The 24,015-nt window shown below is 39.2% G+C and overlaps 1 protein-coding gene across 1 annotated transcript in view; it reads left to right on the top strand.

The window, feature by feature from the left end:
- LOC131695987 (uncharacterized) overlaps positions 1 to 23,285 on the top strand; it is a 62,821-nt gene extending 39,536 nt beyond the window's left edge. Inside the window, 2 exon segments of the mRNA XM_058984519.1 lie at positions 30 to 362; positions 23,228 to 23,285. Of these exon segments, the coding sequence (XP_058840502.1) occupies positions 30 to 362; positions 23,228 to 23,285 (391 nt within the window).
- The last annotated feature ends 730 nt before the right edge of the window (positions 23,286 to 24,015 follow it).

The following is a 24,015-nucleotide window of genomic DNA, read 5'->3' as shown; positions in this document are numbered from 1 at the left end:
CAGACATCGCTAGATACGGTCACTTTTAATAGTGTCATTAACCATATCACTGGACAGGCACCTGTGAGCACCCTCGCAAATAGTGCCAGTAAGATGGATCAACCTCCACCACCATTACCACCACCACGACCAGTCCAACACCGTCATACACGAAGCAGCAGCTTGGATTTAAACAAGTTTAAACTAAATACAGTCAGCGGAGCTAGTGCTGGGCTATCAAAGCAGCTAGACGACCAATTGCGAATGCCACCTCCACCGGAGGTTCCATCACGTGTTACGCCAACGTCCGAACAATCTCCGCGCCTGGGTTTGCCGATTTCGCGCATTTTCCCAATACATCGGTGGTGGGTGGTTCTCATATGGTAAGTTCACTGACTTTAATGTGCAAAACTGGCAATATTTCGTTTGCTATGCAGCCGGAGAAACGAATTACTCATTATGCTGATATACTTAGGTACATATGCGAAACGACTAAATTAAATACATACTAACTATACTTATTAGGGTTCGTCGCGGTTGCGGTAATTACCACAACCGCACCGCAAGAACTGCAGTGCGGTGAGACACTTTTTCACGCGGATGCGGTGCGGAAAATGAGCTTTTACCGCGCGGTATTACCGCAACCGCACTTAAAAAAATAATTTATAAAGTCTGTAGTCTGCATTAAAAGTGAATTAAAACTATGACTTTTACCATTTGAGAAGTACGCAACTAGATTTATTTTCTTAACAAATGCTTAGCAATGTCATTATTAGGAAAATCCCTCTGTCAAAACGTTCGAGTTTTACTTATTACCCTACAATAGAGAAACATAATAAACATTCAATAGCGCTAATTTCCATAGACTTGACAATGATTTGAAAATAAATCCGAATATAATCTCTACTCGATCTATCGCTACCTGATTTTTTACATGTTGGTTATTCTAATATGATAAAATATACTGTTACTAAGAAATAAAATCTTTGAGCTGTGTCCAATATAATTTTGCACCATTATTTTTACGACATATTTTGAACACTATTTATTTTATACTTCAAAGTAAAAATTTACAAACTTACTTTTTCAAATACATAAAACGCACGAACTCATCATCGAAAAACAATTGAAATGTACTGTCAAATTCAATGTAAAAATGCATAATTTCTTCCGATTCCTTGGCAATCGTGGCCTTAAGAATCGTTTTCGATGCCATTTTTTTCTCAACTGCGAATTTTGATTAATTGGGAGAACTTAAAGATGAACTATTAATACTGAGACTTAAAAACAATCCAAAGAATGTAATAATCATCATCAAACCAAACGAATTTGGAGGAATTGGCAGTAAAAGAGACAAATGAAGCGTTCAAAATAAGGAGGGGTCCAAATTAGGCTGATTATCTAATCATTCGTTCTTCAACACCGTATTTCTATCTCTTTTGATTTCTGTGTAAATTCGTAATGAGTCCGTTTTATAAGACTTCTTCTCAAAAAGTATTCTACATTTTTTCGCGTACGTCCATTGTTCGTCCAACTGGGAATATTATCTACCAAATAACCAACTAATATTTTTTAGTTAGAATTATTTTGTATCTTTTTGAAAGTAAAGCTTTCGAAATTTATGTAGGGTATTGCGATTTTTTTGTGTTTCTTAAAGCTTCCCTTCATATTGTGACAAGTGGCAAAGTTAGCCCAGATGCCAAATTTTACATAGTTTGGACACTTTTTGACCCCTGCCAACTTCAATTGACGTTTTTGTCATTGGCATTATGGAAAAATATTAGAAAAAAATACATAAAATGCTAAAACTCTCAAACTAGCTGTAAGAAAATTACAGCTCATGCATTTTTAAGGGAGACTTAGTATTTGAAGAAGAATACATCCAGTTCTTGATAAATACGAAGTTAGGGTTTTTGGAGTATTTTGTTCATAGAAGTATTGGGGGTATTTTGTTCATAGAAGTTTTGTTTTTTATTCCTCGGCATTTCGGTCTTTCAAATCAGAACGGGTATTGTATACTGCTCGACGTTTCGGCCACTGGTTTTGGCCTTTCTCAAGGGAAATATGTTATTGTTCTACGTCTATACGTCGGTTATCGACGTTGAGAAGGTCCATAAGTTCCCACCTTCTCAACGTCTATAACCGACGTATAGACGTAGAACGATAACATATTTCCCTTGAAAAAGACCAAAACCAGTGGCCGAAACGTCGGGCAGTATACAATACCCGTTCTGATTTGAAAGACCGAAAAGCCGAGGAATAAAAAACAAAATTAATAAACATTATTCGGTCGTATTATATACTTCAACAATTTTTAAAAATACATGAATTTTACCGCATTACCGAGCGGTGCGGTGCGGTAAATGCAGTACGGTTGCGGTAAGCGGTGCGGTTTATTATGTTTTTTTTTGCGGTTGCGGTGCGGACTATCCATTTACTGCCCACATCCGCACCGCGACGAGCCCTAGTTCACAACTCGAGGGGACAGTCCACGATTTGGAAGGTGATGTTGAATTTCTACACAAAGAGCTCCTAGCCAACAATACCAATGTTTTTGGAGTACTATTATTTGCGAACGAGAACACAAGTGGACGTCACTATAATCAACCGCATGACATACGGACAACCATAGCTATTCACGAGAAACGATATACTTTCTGTTTTCTGATTTCTACAAAAAAAACAAGGCAATGGTCAGCCCACCAATCCGAGTGACATTCAAAAGTATTGACTGCAGGAACAAGTTTAAGGATTTCGCAAAGCAGCTGCACAACTTAAAATCAACAGACTTCGATACTAACTGGACGATTAAAGGTTTGGCTGCGGTTATACTCGTTCGACTCCTCTCGCTACCCGATGATGTCACCAAATCTACAAGGAGCTGAAATCCAAGCAGAAAGAAATGGGAGTACAATATGTTTGGATTGGTCCTAGCAGTGTAGTTCTTATTAAAAGAGATAACTCGTCTTTTATAAAAATCCGGAACGGGAACAATGCATTCAATGTACGGAGTATGCTCATCAAAGTAAACGGACAGCTTCGGAAGTCAGTCCACAGCAGGATCAAACTCCTAAAAGATATTGTTCGTAGATCTCGGTTGGATTAGGTTCATAAACCAAAAATAGAAATGGATGCCAGAATTGTTAACTTAAACTTTACTGATATAGAACAGTTTAATTTAAATGTTACCCCACTTTCAAGAGTTAATGGAAAAATGCTCAATACAAATCAACAAAATGTTCGCGGTCTAAATGATTTATCCAAATTTGATGATTTTGTTCTATTTATTTATGAATTGAAAATAAGATTTGATATACATTCGTTATCGAGCACTCAGTCGAGATAGAAGTCTTTTGTCATCGGTCCGTACACTCTATAGCGACAAATAGTGTTAATCCGCGTTCAAGGTTATTTGCACACTCTACGCCTAGTTGAGGTTTCAGTATTTTTTCCCTTCTTTTGTGTTTCTGTTTCTGAGTACCGTTAGCCGGTCAGCGAAGTGAAGCAGTGTTCTTCTAATAAGCCGTCTGGATACCGTTACCTACACAAGCTAAGTATTAGTTTTCGTTTCCCCTTCTTGGTTGTCTTAATAACGTGCACTGGGCAATAGGCCCGTGCAACAATGACTTCCCCTGACGGCGGTTCATCTCAAGGTGATATGGACGTCGAAATAAAATCGGCTCCCCGGCTCAAGGTATATCCGAGCTCGGCCACCGGGCCATTTATGATCTTCTTTCGGACCAAAGAAAAAAAGTGTTTGAATCTGTTGCAGATTTCTCGAGTTCTGACGGATCGGTATTCGGCCGTGACAGAAATATCGAAAATTCGCCCTGATAAGCTTCGGGTAGTGGTTAACAGCTCAACTCAGGCAAACGATATTGCTGGCTACGAGCCCTTTACGAAGGAGTACAGGGTGTATATTCCAGCTAGCAGGGTTGAAGTCAGTGGGGTCGTTTCCGATTCGAGTCTGAATTGCGAGGACCTGCTAAAATATGGGACTGGCTGTTTCAAAGACCCCATGCTTAAGCCAGTGAAGATACTGGAATGCAAACGTTTGCATTCAGCATCAGTCGCAGCTGACGGCAAGAAAATATACGTCAACTCAGACTCTTATCGGGTGACCTTCGCCGGCTCTGCCCTGCCCAATTACCTCCTCTTTGACAAGGTTCGTCTACCCGTTCGCCTCTTTGTGCCGCGGGTCATGAACTGTACTAATTGCAAACAATTGGGACACACAGCCTCCCATTGTAGCAATAAAGCCCGCTGTGGGAAATGCGGTGGGAATCATGTGGTAGAGATGTCGAAAAGTGTCTCTATTGTGGGGGAAACCCACATGATCTCCCTTTATGTCCCGCGTACAAACAGCGCGAGGAAAATCTTAAGCGTTCCCTTCAGGGACGCTCTAAGCGATCTTTTGCAGAAATGCTTAAGATAGCTACGCCACCTGTCTCTACAAACATCTTTACCAACTTGTCTACTGACGAAGGCGACTGTGATGAACCCCAGGAGGGAACATCTTCTGCTGTGCCTAGAAGTAGTAGAAAAAGGAAGAACATTTCCTCTTCCAAGCTTCGTCGTAAAGGCCAGAAGGTGTCTCTTCATGGTCCCCCTAAAATAACTACTCAAGGAAGTACTGGTGCAAAACCGAAGCAAGTCGCTCCCGGTCTCAGTCAGAAAAGGAGTTCCCAGCACTTCCAGGAACATCAAAAACCCCAAGTGTTCCCATATCTCAGCCAGAGAAAGAAAACAGTGTTGGCTTAATAAATTTCTCTGACATTGTGGACAGTATTCTTACAGCGTTAAACATTTCTGACCCCCTTAAAAGTATCTTGATAAGCTTTCTCCCCGCAGTAAAAACATTTTTGATGCAGTTCACTGCGAAATGGCCCCTTCTTTCAGCGATTGTATCCTTCGATGGCTAATTCATCGAACGAGGTCAAGGATTTAATCACTGTTCTACAGTGGAATTGCAGAAGCATTATCCCGAAAATCGATTCGTTTAAAATCTTACTAAATAATTTGAAATGCGATGCATTTGCCCTATGCGAGACATGGCTCACTTCAGAAATAACCCTACACTTTCACGATTTCAATATTATTCGCTTGGATCGAGAAGACTCTTACGGAGGAGTGCTTTTGGGGATCAAAAAGTGCTATTCTTTCAATCGGATCGACCTCCCCTCGACACCAGGCATTGAAGTTGTCGCTTGCCAAACCAGAATTAAAGGCAAAGACCTTTGCATTGCTTCCACCTACATCCCCCCTAGAGCCTCAGTTAGCCACCGACGGCTTTGCGATATTGCGGAACTCCTCCCCGCACCGAGGCTAGTTTTAGGTGACTTCAACTCCCACGGCACGGCATGGGGTTGCCTTTATGACGATAATCGATCTACCCTAATCCATGAGCTTTGCGACAACTTCAATATGACTATTTTGAATACGGGTGAAAAGACACGGATTCCTGCCCCTCCAGCGCGACCGAGCGCCTTAGATCTGTCCCTCTGCTCGACATCGCTGCGGTTAGATTGCATATGGAAGGTAGTCTCTGATCCCCACGGCAGCGACCATCTGCCAATCGTAATTAATATTGCTAACGGTTCAGGGCCACCGAATACAATCAATGTTTCGTATGACCTCACACGAAATATTGATTGGAAGATCGCGATATCGCGATATCCGACAAAATAGAGTGCACTCAAGAGCTTCCTCCGGAGGAAGAGTACGGGTTCCTGGCTGGCTTGATTCTCGATACCGCGATTCAAGCTCAGACTAAACGCGTACCAGACGCGAACTCACGCGGGCGTCCTCCCAATCCATGGTGGGACAAAGAGTGCTCAGACGTGTACGCGGAGAAGGCCGCTGCGTATAAGACCTTCCGGGACGACGGGCTGCCAGCTAGCTACCGACAGTTTGCGATGGCGGAAACGCGCATGAAGAGTTTGATAAAAGCCAAAAAACGTAGCTACTGGCGCCGGTTCGTCGACGGACTAACGAGAGAAACATCGATGAGCACTCTTTGGAGTACGGCCCGGCGCTTACGAAACCGAAACAGTACTAATGAGAGCGTGGAATATTCAAACCGTTGGATATTCGATTTTGCCAAGAAGGTTTGTCCGGATTCCGCCCCGGCACAGAAGATCTACCGCGCCGCGTCCCCTCACAATAACGCGAACGAAACACTGTTCTCACTTGCTCTCTTGTCATGTAACAATAAAGCCCCAGGGCCAGACAGAATCAAATTTAACTTGTTAAAAAATCTGCCAGACTCTGCCAAGAGACGCTTGTTGAATTTATTTAATAAGTTTCTTAAGGGTAATATTGTCCCTCATGACTGGAGGCAATTGAAGGTCATCGCCATCCAAAAACCAGGAAAACCAGCCTCCGATCACAACTCGTATCGACCGATTGCGATGCTGTCCTGTATCCGAAAGTTGTTCGAGAAAATGATCTTGTTTCGCCTCGATAATTGGGTTGAAGCAAATGGCTTACTGTCAGATACACAATTTGGTTTCCGCAAAGGCAAAGGGACGAACGATTGTCTTGCGTTGCTCTCAACAGAAATTCAAATGGCTTATGCTAGCAAAGAGCAGATGGCATCAGTTTTCCTAGATATAAAGGGGGCTTTTGATTCAGTTTCTATCAAAATTCTTTCTGAGAAGCTGCACCAGCATGGTCTTTCACCGACTCTAAACAACTTTTTGCTAAACTTGCTGTCTGAAAAACATATGCATTTTTCGCATGGTAATTTATCGACATCACGAATTAGCTACATGGGTCTTCCCCAGGACTAAGCCCCCTTCTCTATAACTTTTACGTGAACGACATTGACGAATGTCTTGTCAATTCCTGCACGCTAAGGCAGCTTGCAGATGACGGTGTGGTCTCTATTACAGGTCCCAAAGCCGTCGATCTGCAAGGACCATTGCAAGATACCTTGGACAATTTGTCTGCTTGGGCCCTCCAGCTAGGTATCGAGTTCTCCACGGAGAAAACTGAGCTAGTCGTATTTTCAAGGAAGCGTGAACCAGCGCAACTGCAGCTTCAATTAATGGGTCAACTATTGCTCAGGTTTTAACTTTCAAATATCTCGGGGTCTGGTTCGACTCTAAAGGAACCTGGGGATGTCACATTAGGTATCTGAAACAGAAGTGCCAGCAAAGGATCAACTTTCTCCGTACAATAACCGGAACATGGTAGGGTGCCCACCCAGGAGACCTGATCAGGCTGTACCAAACAACAATATTGTCGGTGATGGAGTACGGGAGTTTCTGTTTCCGCTCCGCTGCGAACATACATTTCATCAAACTAGAGCGAATCCAATATTGTTGTTTGCGTATTGCTTTGGGTTGCATGCACTCAGGATGAGTCTCGAAGTGCTGACGGGCGTCCTTCCGCTGAAAAATCGATTTTGGGACCTCTCATATCGATTGCTCATCCGATGCGATATCTTGAACCCGTTAGTAATTGCAAATTTCGAAAGGCTTGTCGAGCTCAATTCTCAAACCCGATTTATGTCCTTGTACTTCGATTACATGGCACAAAATATCAATCCTTCTTCATACTATCCCAACCGTGTCAATCTCTTTCATGCTTCTGATTCAACTGTATTCTTCGACACATCCATGAAAGAGGAGATTCGTGGAATCCCGGATCACATACGTCCGCAAGTGATCCCAAGCATCTTTCATAGTAAATTTCGAGAAGTCGACTGCAACAAGATGTTTTACACCGACGGGTCAAGCCTCGACGGCTCCACTGGCTTCGGTATATTCAATCAAAACCTCAACGCCTCATTCAAACTCAATGATCCTGCTTCAGTTTACGTCGCAGAACTTGCTGCTATTCAGTATACCCTTGGGATCATTGATACTTTGCCCACCGATCATTACTTTATTGTCTCGGATAGCCTCAGCTCAATCGAGGCTCTCCGTTCAATGAAACCTAGAAAGCACTTTCCATATTTTCTGGGGAAAATCTGGGAGCGCCTGCGTGCTTTGTCTGTAAGATCGTACAAGATTACCTTAGTTTGGGTTCCCTCGCATTGCTCCATTCCAGGTAATGAAGAAGCGGACTCTTTAGCTAAGGCGGGCGCTTTGCAAGGTGACATATATGAAAGACCAATTAGCTTCAGCGAATTTTTCAGTATTACTCATCAGAGAACCCTCGAAAGTTGGCAAACTTCATGGAGCAATGGTGAACTGGGAAGGTGGCTACATTCGATAATCCCTAAGGTATCGACGAAACCTTGGTTCAGGGGGATGGCTGTGGGTCGGGATTTCATTCGCGTGATGTCTCGGCTCATGTCCAATCACTACACGCTGGACGCACATCCCCGGCGTATTGGGCTCGTGGATAGCGGTATCTGCGCTTGTGGCAACGGTTATCACGAAATCGAACATGTTGTCTGGGCATGCACCGAGTACTGTTCTGCTAGATCTCAACTATTCGATTCCCTTCGGGCCCGAGGAAGATCACCCAATGTCCCGGTTCGAGATGTACTAGCAAGCCGCGATATTCTCTGCATGTCTCTTATATACACGTTCCTCAAAACCATCAATATCCAAATTTAAATGCCCCTATCTTTTCTCCTATCATTCCCAGAAGTGCCCTCTTTCGCCTACCGTACCCCAACGATGGTTTGATACGACTCCAAGACGAGACAAAACATCTGTCGAATGAACCAACAACACGAGATCTACAGTACAACATCACACGCGCAACGCGGTGTGTTTCCGATCCGTATCTGAGCCGTACTACGAAATCGTCTGGAGGAACCCCTGCCGGCTCCAGGAAAACCGCCCGGCGTCCCAATACTTGATACATCCGTTCGAATCTGTAATCCTGGCCGTTGATTCCTGATGCCGGAAACCGAAAGTTTATATCTCACCCCCCCCGTTCAGCCTTGTCCACCCTCTCTCCCATGTCTCTGATACACAGATGTATGACTTCACCCCTTCTCCCCTTGAATATCTTCCAAAACTTATGTGTCCCCCTATCTTCTAGTTTTAGTTGATCAATCCGTTCGAATCTGTAATCCTGGCTGTTAATTCCTGATGCCGGAAACTGAAAGTTTATATCTCCCCCCTCCCCCTTTAACTCAAGTCGACCTGAAAACGAAGACAAAACAAATTAAATTGGTAAAACATATGCTAAGTAATCATTCATTTCAGTTTGATTTTTTGCAGTTTTTGAGCAACATCGCGAATGAATTGAATTCAAATGATACCTTGCTTCAGATCATCGATAAATATAACGAACTAAGATTAAAACATACCAAATATATTGAAATTGAAGTAAAAATTAAAGATAAGGCTTAACTTCATTGAAGTTAAAGATGGTTTAACTTCAATGTTTGGAAACTCATGCAAGTAAAAAACTAATTACTCGAAAAACGAAAAATACACCCCACCGATAGCCATAAAAGTGAACTCCTAAGACATGTTAACAAAAAATTACACAACGCAAAACAAATAGCTAAAATAAACTATCTACAGAACCTTATTTAGTGATGGAAATTCTAAAAACCCGTTTTAATCCTCCTAGTGGTGCAATTTTGCTTTTCTCATTTATCCAAACTACGATTCCATGGCTGGTTATGTTTAATATAATGGTGGAAATGTCTATTAAATATTCAGTGTGATTTACACATACGTACAATGAATCGACAGCTACGAACTTGAGTCGCTATATGTCGACGCTGAAACACTTGAAACCAGCGGCGAATCCAGGAGAAGGGTTCGAGGATTTGGACCCCGCCAAAAATTTTCAACTTGTTAAGAAAATTTAAATTAGTTTCTCAACTCAAAATCATTTCAAACCAAATTTTGCACTGGTTTTTCAGACCCACTAGGAAAATATAGCCTAGAGGAATTAGAAAATTTCATTCGCGTGGTGGGGTACTTGATGAGGGAAGGGCGGTTTAGGGAAGGGTGGTGAGTGATGTGGGGGGGGAGTGCCTCACCGTATCCCCCTAACTACGACCATGTTAAAATACAGAAAACCTATGTACGTCAAAAAAAAAAATAAGTGAACGATGTTTAGAGTGATTGCATAACCTTTCTATAGGAGAAAGGCAAAAATTTGAATTTGCAGTGTGTCCGTACTCGTAAACCCGTAACTCCGGAACCAGAACTCGGAATTTAATGAAATTCAATAGCAGCCTATAGGAACGTTGTACCTTTCATCTGAGACTAAGTTTGATGAAATCTGTTCAGCCACCTCCGAGTAACCGATGTGCATATTTTTGGTCACATACATACATACACACATATATACGCACACACACGCAGACATTTGCCGAATTCGACGAACTGAGTCGAATGGTATATGACAGACGGCCCCCCTTGGGTGTCGGACGGGTCTGGAATGGTGGTAATCTGTACAACGGGACGGTTCCCGATTCAAGATTGCCAAGATCAATGGTGTGTTCTATTGCAGCTGCTACGCTCCACCAAGGTGGCCAATAGAACAGTTCAACCAGATGATCGACAGGCTCTCGTCGGACCTAGTGGGCCTGAAACCGGTAGTCATAGCGGGAGATCGTCGGCTTTGCTGACGACGTAACCTTGGAGGTCTACGGGGAGTCAATTCCTGAGGTAGAACTAACCGCAGAACACGCGATCAGCACGGTGGAGGAATGGATGAGCGCGAGAGGCCTGGAGCTCGCTCATCATAAGACGGAGGTAGTTATCGTCAACAACCGCAAGTCGGCACAACATGCAGTTATTCATGTGGGAGAAGTTGCGATCACTTCACAGCGAAGTCTGAGGTCTCTCGGAGTCATTATAGACGATAAGCTGACCTTCGGCTGCCATGTCGACTATACATGCAAGAGAGCGTCGACTGCTGTTGCGGCTCTATCGAGAATGATGTCCAACAGCTCAAAGGTGTGCGCCAGTAGACGTAGGTTACTGGCAGGCGTTGCCGTATCTATCCTCAGGTACGGCGGCCCGTCATGGTCAAGAGCACTGAGGGTAACCAGTTACCTACAGAAACTGGAGAGCACCTACCGCGTGATGTGCCTCGGAGTGATATCTGCCTACCGCACGGTATCACACGATGCATCCTGCGTGATAGCGAGCATGATGCCAGTCGGGCTGGTCATTCGGGAAGATGAGGAGTGCTTCGAGCTATGTGGAAATAGGGGAGCCCGCGAGCGCACCAGGGTGACCTCGGTCGCCAGATGGCAGCGTGAGTGGGACAACTCCTCGAAAGGTAGGTGGACCCACCGGCTGATACCTAGCATATCGAGCTGGGTGGGAAGACCCCATGGAGAAGTTCACTTCCACCTGACACAATTCCTGTCAGGCCATGGCTGTTTCCGACAGTACCTCCACAGGTTCGGGCACGCGGAGGTCCCAGTCTGCCCAGACTGCCCAGGTGTAGACGAAATTGCTGAACACATACTGTTCGTATGTCATCGGTTCGACGTCAAAAGAAGAGTAATGCTTGACGTCTGTGGCTGGGACACAACCCCTGATACCCTTATTCAGCGGATGTGTCAATCGATGGAGAAGTGGAACGCAGTCTCGGCTGCTACCATCCAGATTGCCAGTAGGCTACAGGTAATCTGGCGAACCGAGCAACAGACGACGGGCACGGCTAACTAGTGATTGGTTAGCTGGAGCGAAAAAGGCCAAGCGCAAAAAAGGGAGTGAATGGTCTGTTCATGCCGAGGCAGGTTTGGCGCAGCGACTGGCAACCGCGTAAGGGGTAAACCCAGCCACCCCGAAGCAAGACAGAAGAGTGAGTGTATAGGCGTATAAGTGGACTGCCTCATGCCAATTATATTGTTTTATTACGACCATTTTATAAGTTATTCGCATTTCTCCATCAACAGGGTCTGCTGATTAAACTTTATAGTTGCGTCCAATTGACAATAGGCTGGATAATCTGCGAATTCTTTGCAATATTTATTAGGTATGGAAGGCGGTAATAATTGCCGCAACGTCTCTTATATACCCTGAGTGTACTACAAGCTTTAACTTATTTTTTCCCGAAACCACATTTTTGCAGTAGCCGGAAATAAAACTCGAACAAATGGTTTTCTATCGTTCTGGAATTTTCACATTGTTTTCAAAATTGATGTTGCTTCTTAGTTTTGCACGACCCAGAGAGAACTTGGCTTTAATCCCACTGCTCTGTCATCGATGTTACGTGATATTCATTATGGAATATTGATTATTTGGGGATTATTCCTAAAACATGTCTCGCATGAAAGAAAAAAAATAGTTTAAAATACACTTCCCCTCCAAGCATATTGCAAATTCTTGTTGGTTTTATTATCCCCGCTTCACTAGTACGTCTCAAATTCACTTTAGTTTTGATTTCGGCAAATCATGTTAAGTCACGCTCGTTACCAACTATCAATACGATATCATTTATGATCGGCCCCTTGGTGATATATTTGGAGCAGACAATCCAATATAAATACGATTGCCAGAATTTTAGTGCACTGTATGAAACAACCCCTCCCCCCCCTCCCCTCCCTACATATGGAACTTCCATTGCATTCCATTGACTACCTTCTCTATATTACCAGTTAATACAGATCGTATGTACAAATAAGTTCTATCCATGTCTGGCTTCGTATAAATGTATATATAGCCGTTCTTGTTTTTCATTACGGAAGCATTGGAAAATGAACCGTTTGTATTTGGGCCAAGGCACACATCTGAGAGGTGTGTGTGCAAAATTTTCGCAAGGAAGCTCCAGAAGATCAAGCAAACAAACAAGGAGGCCGACGGCCTACAACCGACAAAAACTCTCCACCCTGCTATCGTAGTCACAAAACGACTGAACGCAAACTAGGACACAGTAGGGAAACCACATTGGACCATATTGTTCATTAGAAAATGAGCTGAGAATTTATTGCTAAGCTGCAATAAATCGAGTGGTAGGGGAAAAGTGTTTTTGTCGTGTGGTTTCAACTTCCTTTGCTCATATTGCAGTATTCTCTTTCATAGTATTCGAATAAACGTACACAGAGTTCGTGCGAAAAAAGGAAGCAGCATCTGCTGAGGATAGACGTTCTTTGTTAAAATGTTACTTTCATTTGATGTTGCGATGAAATCACTATCATCACAGTTGTCAGCCAATTATGTATGGTAGGTGAAACTAGATATTTTGATAGATATAGGTAAGATTACAAGTTTACTAATTTGTTCCAACAATTTTGATGGATCGTTTTTATGATATTTATTGAAAATACTATTAAAATTATTTATTTTATCCTATATAGGGTAGAGTAAGGATAGATAACCACGGAAATAGGCGAACCAAGTAAGAATATTACATCAGGTTCTAGCAAGAATTGTGCACACTTTATGTAAGTTATTAATCCTATCGGTAACTTAACCACACACACATTTGCGATAGCGTCAAACGCCTTTTAAACTACGTGGCTACTGTCCACAACTTTAAGTTTTCGATATTTTCAAACAAACTATTCTGTTTTATTATACTCTCGAGAATATTTTTAATTATGTCTATTGCATATGTTGTTTATTATTTTATATGACCACTGCTTACCTTAAAAAATCTCACAGGACGACAAAAGTGATTGAAGATTCATACAATAACTTTGCTCGGCAGAAAACCTATCTTGAGTGTACTCAGAACGCATTTAAATTGTCGGAAACTAGGAGGAAAGTGATGAAAAATGGCTTTGCACACCACGCATTTTCCGCATATCTGAAATAGATACTAGAGAAGAAGGAAAGAAATTAAAAAATAATCAAATAAAAAAGCACGTAATGGTAACTGGGGTAAACGGAAGTGCGGGTTTCGTGCGGTCATTACAACTGTCTTCAATCGATTTCCCAGATATGTTTTTATAAGAATCATTTCATTTGATCTGTCGCATTCAGGCTCACTTGAGTTAAAAGAAGAGTTGGGGTAAAACGGATACACACATTTAATGTGGCCATTCTAACTGTATTCAATCGATTTCCTGGGCTTTTCATTTCATAAAATGCTACTTATAAACAGCCACAATCAGTCATAGTATACCTTCCATTTGAGACTTAACCATCACCGAAATGGCTTTAGTTCTGGAATATGTTCGGAACCAGGAACTTCCGAAATTATAGATAGTGGACAATTTATTCCAAGAATATTTAATTTACCATCAGTGATCTAGGTCAGCGAAGTTATATGATGTTCATATCAATGGACTTTTAACCTATGAGGTAATACAATTGTACCGGTTTATATGAGAAATTCCCAAGTGAGCGCAAGGCATATCCTAGTGAAAGTTCAAAAAATTATTCCTCATCTAACGATATTTTGATGGTCAAAATCGGTCGAAAAAATGCCGGAGATTTTTATTTTTTTTTCCCAAATCAGAAGCATAAAAAATTTCAGAACTAATGAAAAATACAAAATCGGCTAATCAATTAAACCGTAACTAATTTGTTTGTACCGATTGTTCCAAAAAATGGTTTGTTTGCAATAAATGTTTTCGGGAGTATATTTTCATACATTATTTTGTTTTGACGCGACCTACACTTTATACTAGGTCCCTTGCAAAGTTCAAAATTATTGTAGCACCGTGTGACGATCGGGGCGATCCGTAATGCTTTGATGAGTATACCTATTCTATAGTTCCAAGCGCTTTTGTCAAATTTATCATTTCTTTGTTTCTCTTTTAACAGTTGTCAGTTGTATGATATTACTCGACAAAGACACACGAGGTTTTTGTGGTGCGATATAGTGATATAGTAATATAGTGAGTGATCGAAGCTGGGAATTTGCTGCCTTGCTGTTGGGTAAGTGAGTGGGTTCCCCACATATTTCACATTAACTAAGGTTAAGCAATTAAATGTATATTTTAACATAAACAACCCTTTTCATTTCATCCACAAATTATTCAACATTTGGGGTCGATTTCTTCATCCTTGCTAACTGTTAAACCAGGTTTATCGGGGCATTAAACCCGGTTTAAAGGTTAAGCGAGGGTGAATAAATCGGGCCCTTGTATCTTAGTCAACAGTATATATAGGACAATAGGCCTTTTTCGCCTTGATTCTATTATTGCTCTAGCCATTTGAAGCCATTGGTTAGAGCAGGGTCTGCCATCTTTGTTAAACACATTGAATCAAATGGTGATAATTGTGGTTCTCGATTCGAGTTTTCAGTAAGTATTTCCACCTATTTGCATCTTGTCAATTATTGGTCGAGTAATTAATGCAAAAATGCGGCACTTTCCGTAATAGGCTCTTTTTGAGAAATTAATACAAATGAATCTCGTATTCTAACCACATGTTTTGGCTGAAGCAACAGCATGTGCGGCGATCTGTTCTAGTATCTTTACGCATGCAAACAAATATTGAGCAAACGAATATTGACGCGAATAACATATGCGCGTTACAGCTATATGTGCAAAGCGAGAGCGTTTTTATTATTATTGGTGCAGTCGTTTCGCAGCTTTGCTGTACTGCCCATGATCGCATATCAGACCCATAAAGATAGGAAATCCCATAGAAAACGGAACAACTATGCGATCATGGGTAGTGTACGATCACGGTTATTAATCGTACGCTTGTTTTGTTTGGACGTACTGAGTTTGGGCGCCTTCATTTATTTAATTTGCTCAATGATAATAGTGAACGTTCATCTTTTGCTTAACCCTCCGGAAGTCGCGCTGAACGAGCAGCCGCTGGTGCCCTAAAACGATTTTGCTAGGTTTTCAGAGCAGCGTGCACTGATTGCACTAGCGCGACTGCCGGAAGGTTATTTGTTCTTTTCAAAAATTATTTAAATTCTTCTATATATATATATATATATATATATATATATATATATATATATATATATATATATATATATATATATATATATATATATATATATATATATATATATATATATATATATATATATATATATATATATATATATATATATATATATATATATATATATATATATATATATATATATATATATATATATATATATATATATATATATATATATATATATATATATGTGTGGCCAAATCGATTTTATAGTGGTACGAAGAAATGGCTGCATGATGAACGAAAGTTTTCGTATTCATTAGCATATTATTTTTTCAATTGATAAGTTAAGATCGATATTTAACAACAACGATTTTTTAAACTAACTAAAAGGATCCATTTGGCAAAATCGATTTTATTTCAACCTGCTCAGCTCTATTGGGGACTAAAAAGATTGTGGTGTTAAGTAATGGCCGCTTGATGAAGAAAAGGTTTCGTAAATTTTACATATTTAGTGTACATTGCAAGAATATTATCGTTGATAACGACGTTATTTTGCGTGAATGAAACGAAATGATTCGTTTATTTTCATAAATGTTTATGTATATGATGAACGATTTCGTTAGTCGCACGAATTTATTTATAAAAAGTTTTCGTATTTATTAGCCTCTTATTGCTTTCAGTCTTTTAAGATCGATGTTTGATAACATCGATTTTTTTTTAGTTTATGAAACTCGATATCGCCAAATCGATTTTCATGTGGTACGAAGAAATGACCGCTTGATGAACGAAATTTTTTGTAACGAATGTAATCGTTGATAACGACATTATTTTTCGTGAATGAACCTAAATGTTTCGTTTATTTTAATAAACGTTTATGTATACTACAAACGATTTCGTTGGTCGCATTCGATCTTTTAGGATCGATATTTGACAGCAGTGATTTTTTTAATTAAAGGGATCGATCTGGAAAATTCGATTCTATTTCAACCTGCTCATCAATGTTGAGGACTAGAAAGATTGTGGTGTGAAGTAATGGCCGCTTGATGAACGAAAGTTTTCGTAACTTTAACAAATGTTATCGTTGATAACAACATCATTTTTCGTGAATGAAACGAAATGTTTCGTTTATCTTAATAAACGTTTATGTATATTACGAACGATTTCGTTGGTCGCACGAACTCTTTTCGTTGGTCGCACGAACTCTTTTCGTTTATTTTAGAAAAGTTTTCGTATTTATTATCCTCTTATTTTTTCATTCGATCTTTAGGGATCGATGTTTGCCAACACCGATTTTTTTTAATAAAAGGCTCAGATCGATTTTATTGTAGTATGAAGCAATGGTCGCTTGATGAACGAAAGTATTCGTAAATTTTACTAATTTTCTGTACATTGCACGAATGTCGTCGTTGAAAACGACAATATTTTTTGTGAATGAAACGAAATGTTTTGTTTATTTTAATAAACATTTGTGTATATTACGAACAGTCTCGTTGGTCGCACGAATTCTTTACGTTCATCTAGGCGAATTTTACGCATTTAATAGCATATTATTTTGACATTGATCTTGCAGAGAAAAACTCAAACTAATTCATACAAAACCAACGAGCAGTTCGCGATGGCTCAACTGAATCCCTACTGTTCCGGATTCTGGATCAAATGGAAGCGAAAGAGGTTTAGGAAATCTTCTTGAAACCGGCGGACACGGATACGGCTACTAAATAGTCAGACCGAGACCGTCGTGATGATCAACAATTATCTGACGTATAGCAACAATGACTCCATATTCTTCCTCTATTAAAACTCCTTTGACGTTGACGGTTTGACGAATGGTGCTCGTAAATATTATAAAGACTTTCGTATATAGCAGTGAACAATTCGTTTGCCTAATGAAGCCATTTCGTAATAAGCCAACGAAAGCCGTTTCGTGGTTTTCACTAAAAACTCGTAATGAAAAATTAAAGTCTTTCAATAGAACTATGAACATTCATTATATGTACGAAAAATTCGTATATTTTATGAATATTTTCTGTACGAAACTAATTCCCAGCAATTTACGAATATATTTTATCAGTGTAGGACTATGAATAAAAATCCAAGGATGTCAAATCGCCAATCGACATCACCGTTTTTTGTCTATCAAACATCGTCTTTAATACATCGATGGTTGCAACAGCCGTACGACTTTTTTCCCCAATTTATTTAAACAAAGGTTTCCCAGATCTTGTGTAACAACATTGTCGTTGTCATTGTCTCCAGCATCATTCTTGAAGAAGAATTAACCTAGCATACCAATGGTGTACAAATAGCACCACCCAGTCACTTTATTAGGATGAAATAAGTTCTCTAGAATCCCTTCCGGAGACTCATCACACTAAATAGGCAGACGAGCTTCGTGTGAAAAGAATAATTTTAGGCATCACACTAAAAAAATCTGAATATTAAAGATGACTCAATTGAGAAATCTGACGCAATTGCATATGACGCAACTTTAAACGTGATCTATTTTTATGTCATAATCGACGCACTCATTATACTCTCTTTAATAAACTCAATATTCCGTCATTATTAACAAAAACGCTTGTCGCACACACTATTTTTAAGCGCACGAAATAAAATTTGGACCCAATGACTATGTTTTCAGTGTAAGATGTCATAAAATTACACGTCCCGCATCATCAACGCATCAAACGAAGCGAAGCGTGTATTTCTCTCAAAAGTTCTTCAAGGTCCATCGGCTGCGCAAGGCGATTTTTCGTGTGAAGATCAAAATGCAATTAGATTGCTAGTTCTGCGGATTCTCCGCTGAAAACGTAGTTTTTTTTATTAAACATGTTCGGTTGCACAAAAGGGAAAAGAAGTTCGTGTGCCTTTTCGACCAGGTCATTTTTAAATCATTCAACTCGGTTGTGCAGCATATTAAATAAATTATCTTGAAATTAGAATACATGTATACGCATATATTTGTATCTTTTCTATCTATCTATTTATTTGTATCGTCCATTTTCACGAAAGTAGATAATGGGTCGATTATTTGTTGGTAAGAAGCTGCGTGACGAACTGCAGTAAGGATGTTTTTATTATCGGATTGAAAATGCGTCTTACTTCAATTTTACTAGACAAATGTAATTTCTCAGCGTTTTTGTAAATTTACATGTCGCACGTAATTTTACCGTTGGCATAATGTAAAATTACGTTTTTGAATAATTTAGCGTCTTGTAAAAATAAGAATGAACGTAATAATCGGTCATATTGTTCGCTGGCATATGTCGGCGTAAGATGACGTAAAATTACAAGAGTTTTTCGAAGTGTCTAATTGCGAAAAGTTTGCTTGATCGAAAGATCATTTTGATTGCACATTCCAAAATTTGAATACGCTGTTCAAGCGTATATTTTTGGCATAACAAAATTATAGAGAAATCTGAACAAATTAAAAAAAGTGTTAACATGTCAACTGAGTCATCAAAAAATCGCTATTGAAAAAATGATCGAAAACTCCCTTTACCCACCGTATGTGTTGTTATCATGTTGTGTTTAAAATAAATTGACGCGAAACGAACCGAGATAGGAGTATAGTGTAAAATAACGAAACGGAAAGAATATTTAAGGGCATTTAAATAATCACGCTTCGTAAACTTCGGTATTTGCTGTGATCAGCGTGTTTACAAAATTTTGTACGTTTCAATAACAATATTGAATCAAGTGTTTCGGAAAGCAAACTTTAGCTTCTCGTTTCATTTGCACCTGCCTAAATTCGCATTGCTTGTAGGAATATACATTTTGTATACATTCTTTAATTCCAACTTTGAAGAAATAAGGAAATTTCAATAATAATTGAAACAATTTCGTTCGTTATCCAAAAAATTTCAGATAATGAGCAAAATGCTAACAACGAAGAAAGTGTCGGAAGCACGAAAAGAAGTGTTGTTGAGGGCGTACACCACGAAACGGAAATTACAACAGGGGGAGCAGGAATTAAATGAAATAAAACGAAAAAAGTGAACTTAGAAAGTCAAATTAAACCTCTACGGAGATCAGAAAGAAACGAGAAATTGAGTAATAATAAAATTATGAAAATTTAAAAAGATTGAAAGATCAGAAAAATAGATTAAACAAAATTATGTCATATGAATTGACAATGAAATTAAATAAAAAGATGCAGCGGAATGAACGATTGAAAGAGGATGAGCTCTTCAAAAGGAAAGAGCAAGATTCCATTAGAAAAAGGGTTGCTACGTATAGAAAGGATAAAGTGAAACGAAAAGTAGAAGCGAAAACTTTCAATGATTGGATATCTCTAAGCCGACAGAATGAGAAATTTAGAATCAAATATAACACACGAAATAGAATCAATATGGCAGCAAGAAGAAAGAATAGCGAGTTAAAAAAGAAGGATAATTACGATAACAAAATCCAAATGCGTAATAAGAGACTTCATGACAAAAATTATAGGGATAAAGAAAGAATAAATAATCGTCAGAATATGCTACACCTCAGGACTACCAATTCGAAATAAAAAGTACACGAGAAAAAAAAACAAAATAAATTGAAAAAAATCGATAAACGGAAAGACGAACAATTTAGAAATATTGAAAATGTTAAAAAGAGGGACTATTGATAATGAATATACCACTCAACAAAGAGCCAAAAATAAAACTAGAATGCATTTAATCAGAACAAATGAAATGTATTCGGTTAACGAGAAAATTAATAACTAGACGCAGATGCAAAATCTTTGCAACAATGAAATATGTAGAATCAATGAAAGGCAAAGAGATAAGATATGCAGAAGGATTCAACGTAGCAGTGACATACTAGCCCATAGAAATATCTTCTACAACAAATTAATTGCATCCCAGTCAGATCAATTGTCATGTTTGCTACCATAGTTTATAGAAGAAAGGCAGAATGATCCAAATTTCATATGTTCTTGCTGTGAAAGAGCATGATTTCCTGCTAGTGTTATTAAATTTACTCGCGAATTGCTTATCGAAAAACTAAAAACAAAGGGACTGTTGGAATCTAGAAGCTTTAATGAAAATATTATCGATTCTCGTGTACTAAACTGCTACGATGTTAAGCGTCAAAATTTCCTCTGTCATACATGTACACAAGTACGTAACATCGGGTAGAATTCCTAAGTTAGCTACTAGTTGGGGTCTCTAATTTCTAAATGTACTAACTTGTTTAACTCGCTTGAATGATATTGAAGAGAGAATGATTTCTCCGTGTGTACCGTTCATGCAAATTCGTGATATGTCAAATAGGGTTCGCAGTACCGACCCTTTTTGGCGAGAACCGGTACTACGGTACTGAAGCCCTCAGTACCGGTAGTACAGGTAAAGTACCGGTACTCGAATATTTTTTTAAAAAAATTCGAAATAAGCTTCAAATTGAATATTTTTTTAAAAAATTCGAAAAATGCTTCAAACTGAAATTGAATGCTCAAACTGATGATCTTATTCTCAGATGATTGATTTTTGCTGATCATAAAACATGTTTATTGTTTTTAATTGTTTCGTAATGGCAAGACTCATTTCACAGAAGATATTTTTCGTATGAAGCACCTTCTTTTATTTCGAAATCTAGGCCACTTTGAAATCAATAACTGCTAAGTGGTGCGACTTTCGTCGACTTGAACAGATGGTAAATGTATGAAACTCTATTAACAACAGTAAATCAAAGCGAGAATGGCAGTAAATCCGAGCAGGTTAATCGCATTTCCTCTCTTGCTGTTCTGAAAATTGGTGTTGACCTTTATGTCGTTTGCCTACTATTCTCCAACGCATATTCAGGCTCTTTGCTTTCCGGTAAACTATGCTGAGTTTTGCTGAATTTTCCGATCACCAATAATTACAAATCGCCCCATTTGAAGCAGTTCACCAACTCTAAAACTGTTAGCTACTAAATCGCTATTCGTTCTATTATAGATAAAGATTTAAGAGCAAACCAAATACAGACATGACTTAGACCATAGTCTTATTACGTGCCACCCAGTAAATAATGGAAACCAATCAGAATGTCGCTAGTAAAACTTTATCTTCTAGAATTATTATGATGATGGCCCCACCTCTTTCCCACACAAAGGTGTTATCTCAACGATTTATCTAGAAGGCAAATTAATATAATTAAACGTTACCTTGCAGACCGATATTTTGAAACAGATCCCCCTGCAGAGTTAACATATTTGTCATAAAAAATCGTATAGTACCGAAAATACCGGTACTGGTTTTTGTTCAGTACCGGTATTACGGTACCAAAAATGGGTCGGTATTCCCGGGATTTTCGGTACCGGTATTACCGGTACCACAACCCTAATGTCAAAGCGTGCCTCTAACCCTCACTTTGGGATAAAAGGTAGCGTAATTCACATTCCGGTTGACATTACCGAAATCGTTACATCTATTCCAAGATAATTTCGATAATTTGGATATGATTACCATTCCAGTAGACTTTAAAAGAAGACTTGATCACTCTTCAAGTTATTTGACAGGTTTAATTTGTCCAGATTACCAAATTACTGCACTGGATTTTTTTTTAAAAATACGCAATTATACAAACAATATAATATCGTACCCGATCCAGATTTTCTAAGATCTTTAGAAATCGACGATGAAATAATTTTGACTATGAGAAGTGAAAACCACCAAAATGTCAAAGAAAATTGTCACATTGATTGTGAAGATGAGTTTTACGAGCACCTTGATGACGACGAAGATGAATGTCTTCTGTTCGATTACAACGAACAAACCGTCAATAATGCTATAATCGTTTTGGCACCTGGACAAAATCAATATCCGGTTTCAGTGCACAGAGACCCAAATTGGGAATATTTAAGTTTTCCCAAGATTTTTTCTGGTCAAGCAAAGTGTATTTTAACCGTTGTGTGTCCAACAAAAAAAACACCTTTAACAGGCCGACGTGGGTACCCGGGTTCCCACAAATTGAAATGCTCATAACTATGGCTCTCTTCAACCGATTTGGACACTTTTAGATGTTTTGGATTCAGAAACTTGTTCACTTTTCGATTATGTCAAATTGAACCGGATGAATGGATCTGGTTCTTGGTAATCCGGATTTTCCGGAGTAATGTTCCATTACTAGGGTTGTACTAATATCTTAGCAATATGAGTATCAAAATTCTTCAAATTGTCTCGGAAGTCTGTTATTTATTGTTACGGGACCCAATGCTAATTTAAAAAACGGAATTGGAATGTAATGGTCACTCGCGGCCCCACGGGAACCTGCTCCGGAATGTCCGCACCGGGGTCAAATCACCAAATGGCTCCAAAACCACGATATATAGCCTGCTGATGCAATTCCAAGAATTTTGGTAGCCATATTGCCAGAATTCTGTTGAAATTCACAAATTGTATCTTTTTGTTATGAAACCATCTGAGAATTGAATTCGGAACGGTCATTCCGGAACAGATTGGCGTAGGGTCTATAAGCTATAAACGGGTTTAAATGAAACTATAGAAATATGCATAAAATTCTTGATTTTTTAGGAAAGCTCTTTTCAAATTTATGGGAACCGGAATGTTCATTCCGGAACAGATTCCGTGAGTAGAATCCATTTACTTATTTGAATAGAACCTTAGCTATATGTGTGACAAAAAGCACAACCTTTCGATTGGAAACAGTATGCATTTCAACAGATCATTTTGGGCATGTATGTGTGTAACCGCAATATTATGATTTTGTTTGACAGTCGTATTAGAAGTTCATTGGAGATAAAACGAGAATTATTTCGAAAATCCTGCAAACATGGAAAAACTTGAGCTCAGTAGACGCAGATTAAACTCGGATGAAATTAGAGCAATAGTAAGTGATTTGGACAGTGAAACGGATGATGATGCATCTGATGTTGAACATGATTTGGAACTTGTTTCAAACGACGATGAAGAATACGATTCTGATGAGTTTCATGATGAAGTACAGACGATCTTCGACATCACAACAAAGGACGGAACGCAGTGGAGTTCAAACCCGTTACCAACTTCCCAAACATGAATGCGAAACATTCTTCGGCAGAGAAGAGGAGCTCCTAAATTCTCAAATATGTACACGGTAAAGGAAGTTTTCAAAACTATTATTACACCGGAAATGATTTCAATCATTTTGATAGAAACTAATAAAAAGGCTTCCCAAGTGTTGAATAGAAACGAGGATCAGAAAAATCACGTTCCATTTACAGAAGAAGAGTTAGATGCTTTTTTTGGCTTACTTTTGTTTTCTGGAGTGCATCGTTCCAATAAGGAGCACATAGAAGAACTCTGGAAGCCACAGCATCTAC

The sequence above is a fragment of the Topomyia yanbarensis genome, chromosome 1, assembly GCF_030247195.1.
Source record: "Topomyia yanbarensis strain Yona2022 chromosome 1, ASM3024719v1, whole genome shotgun sequence".
NCBI classification, from domain to species: domain Eukaryota; kingdom Metazoa; phylum Arthropoda; class Insecta; order Diptera; family Culicidae; genus Topomyia; species Topomyia yanbarensis.
Note: the sequence above shows the minus strand (reverse complement) of the source record. Positions and strands in the feature narration are given on the sequence as shown.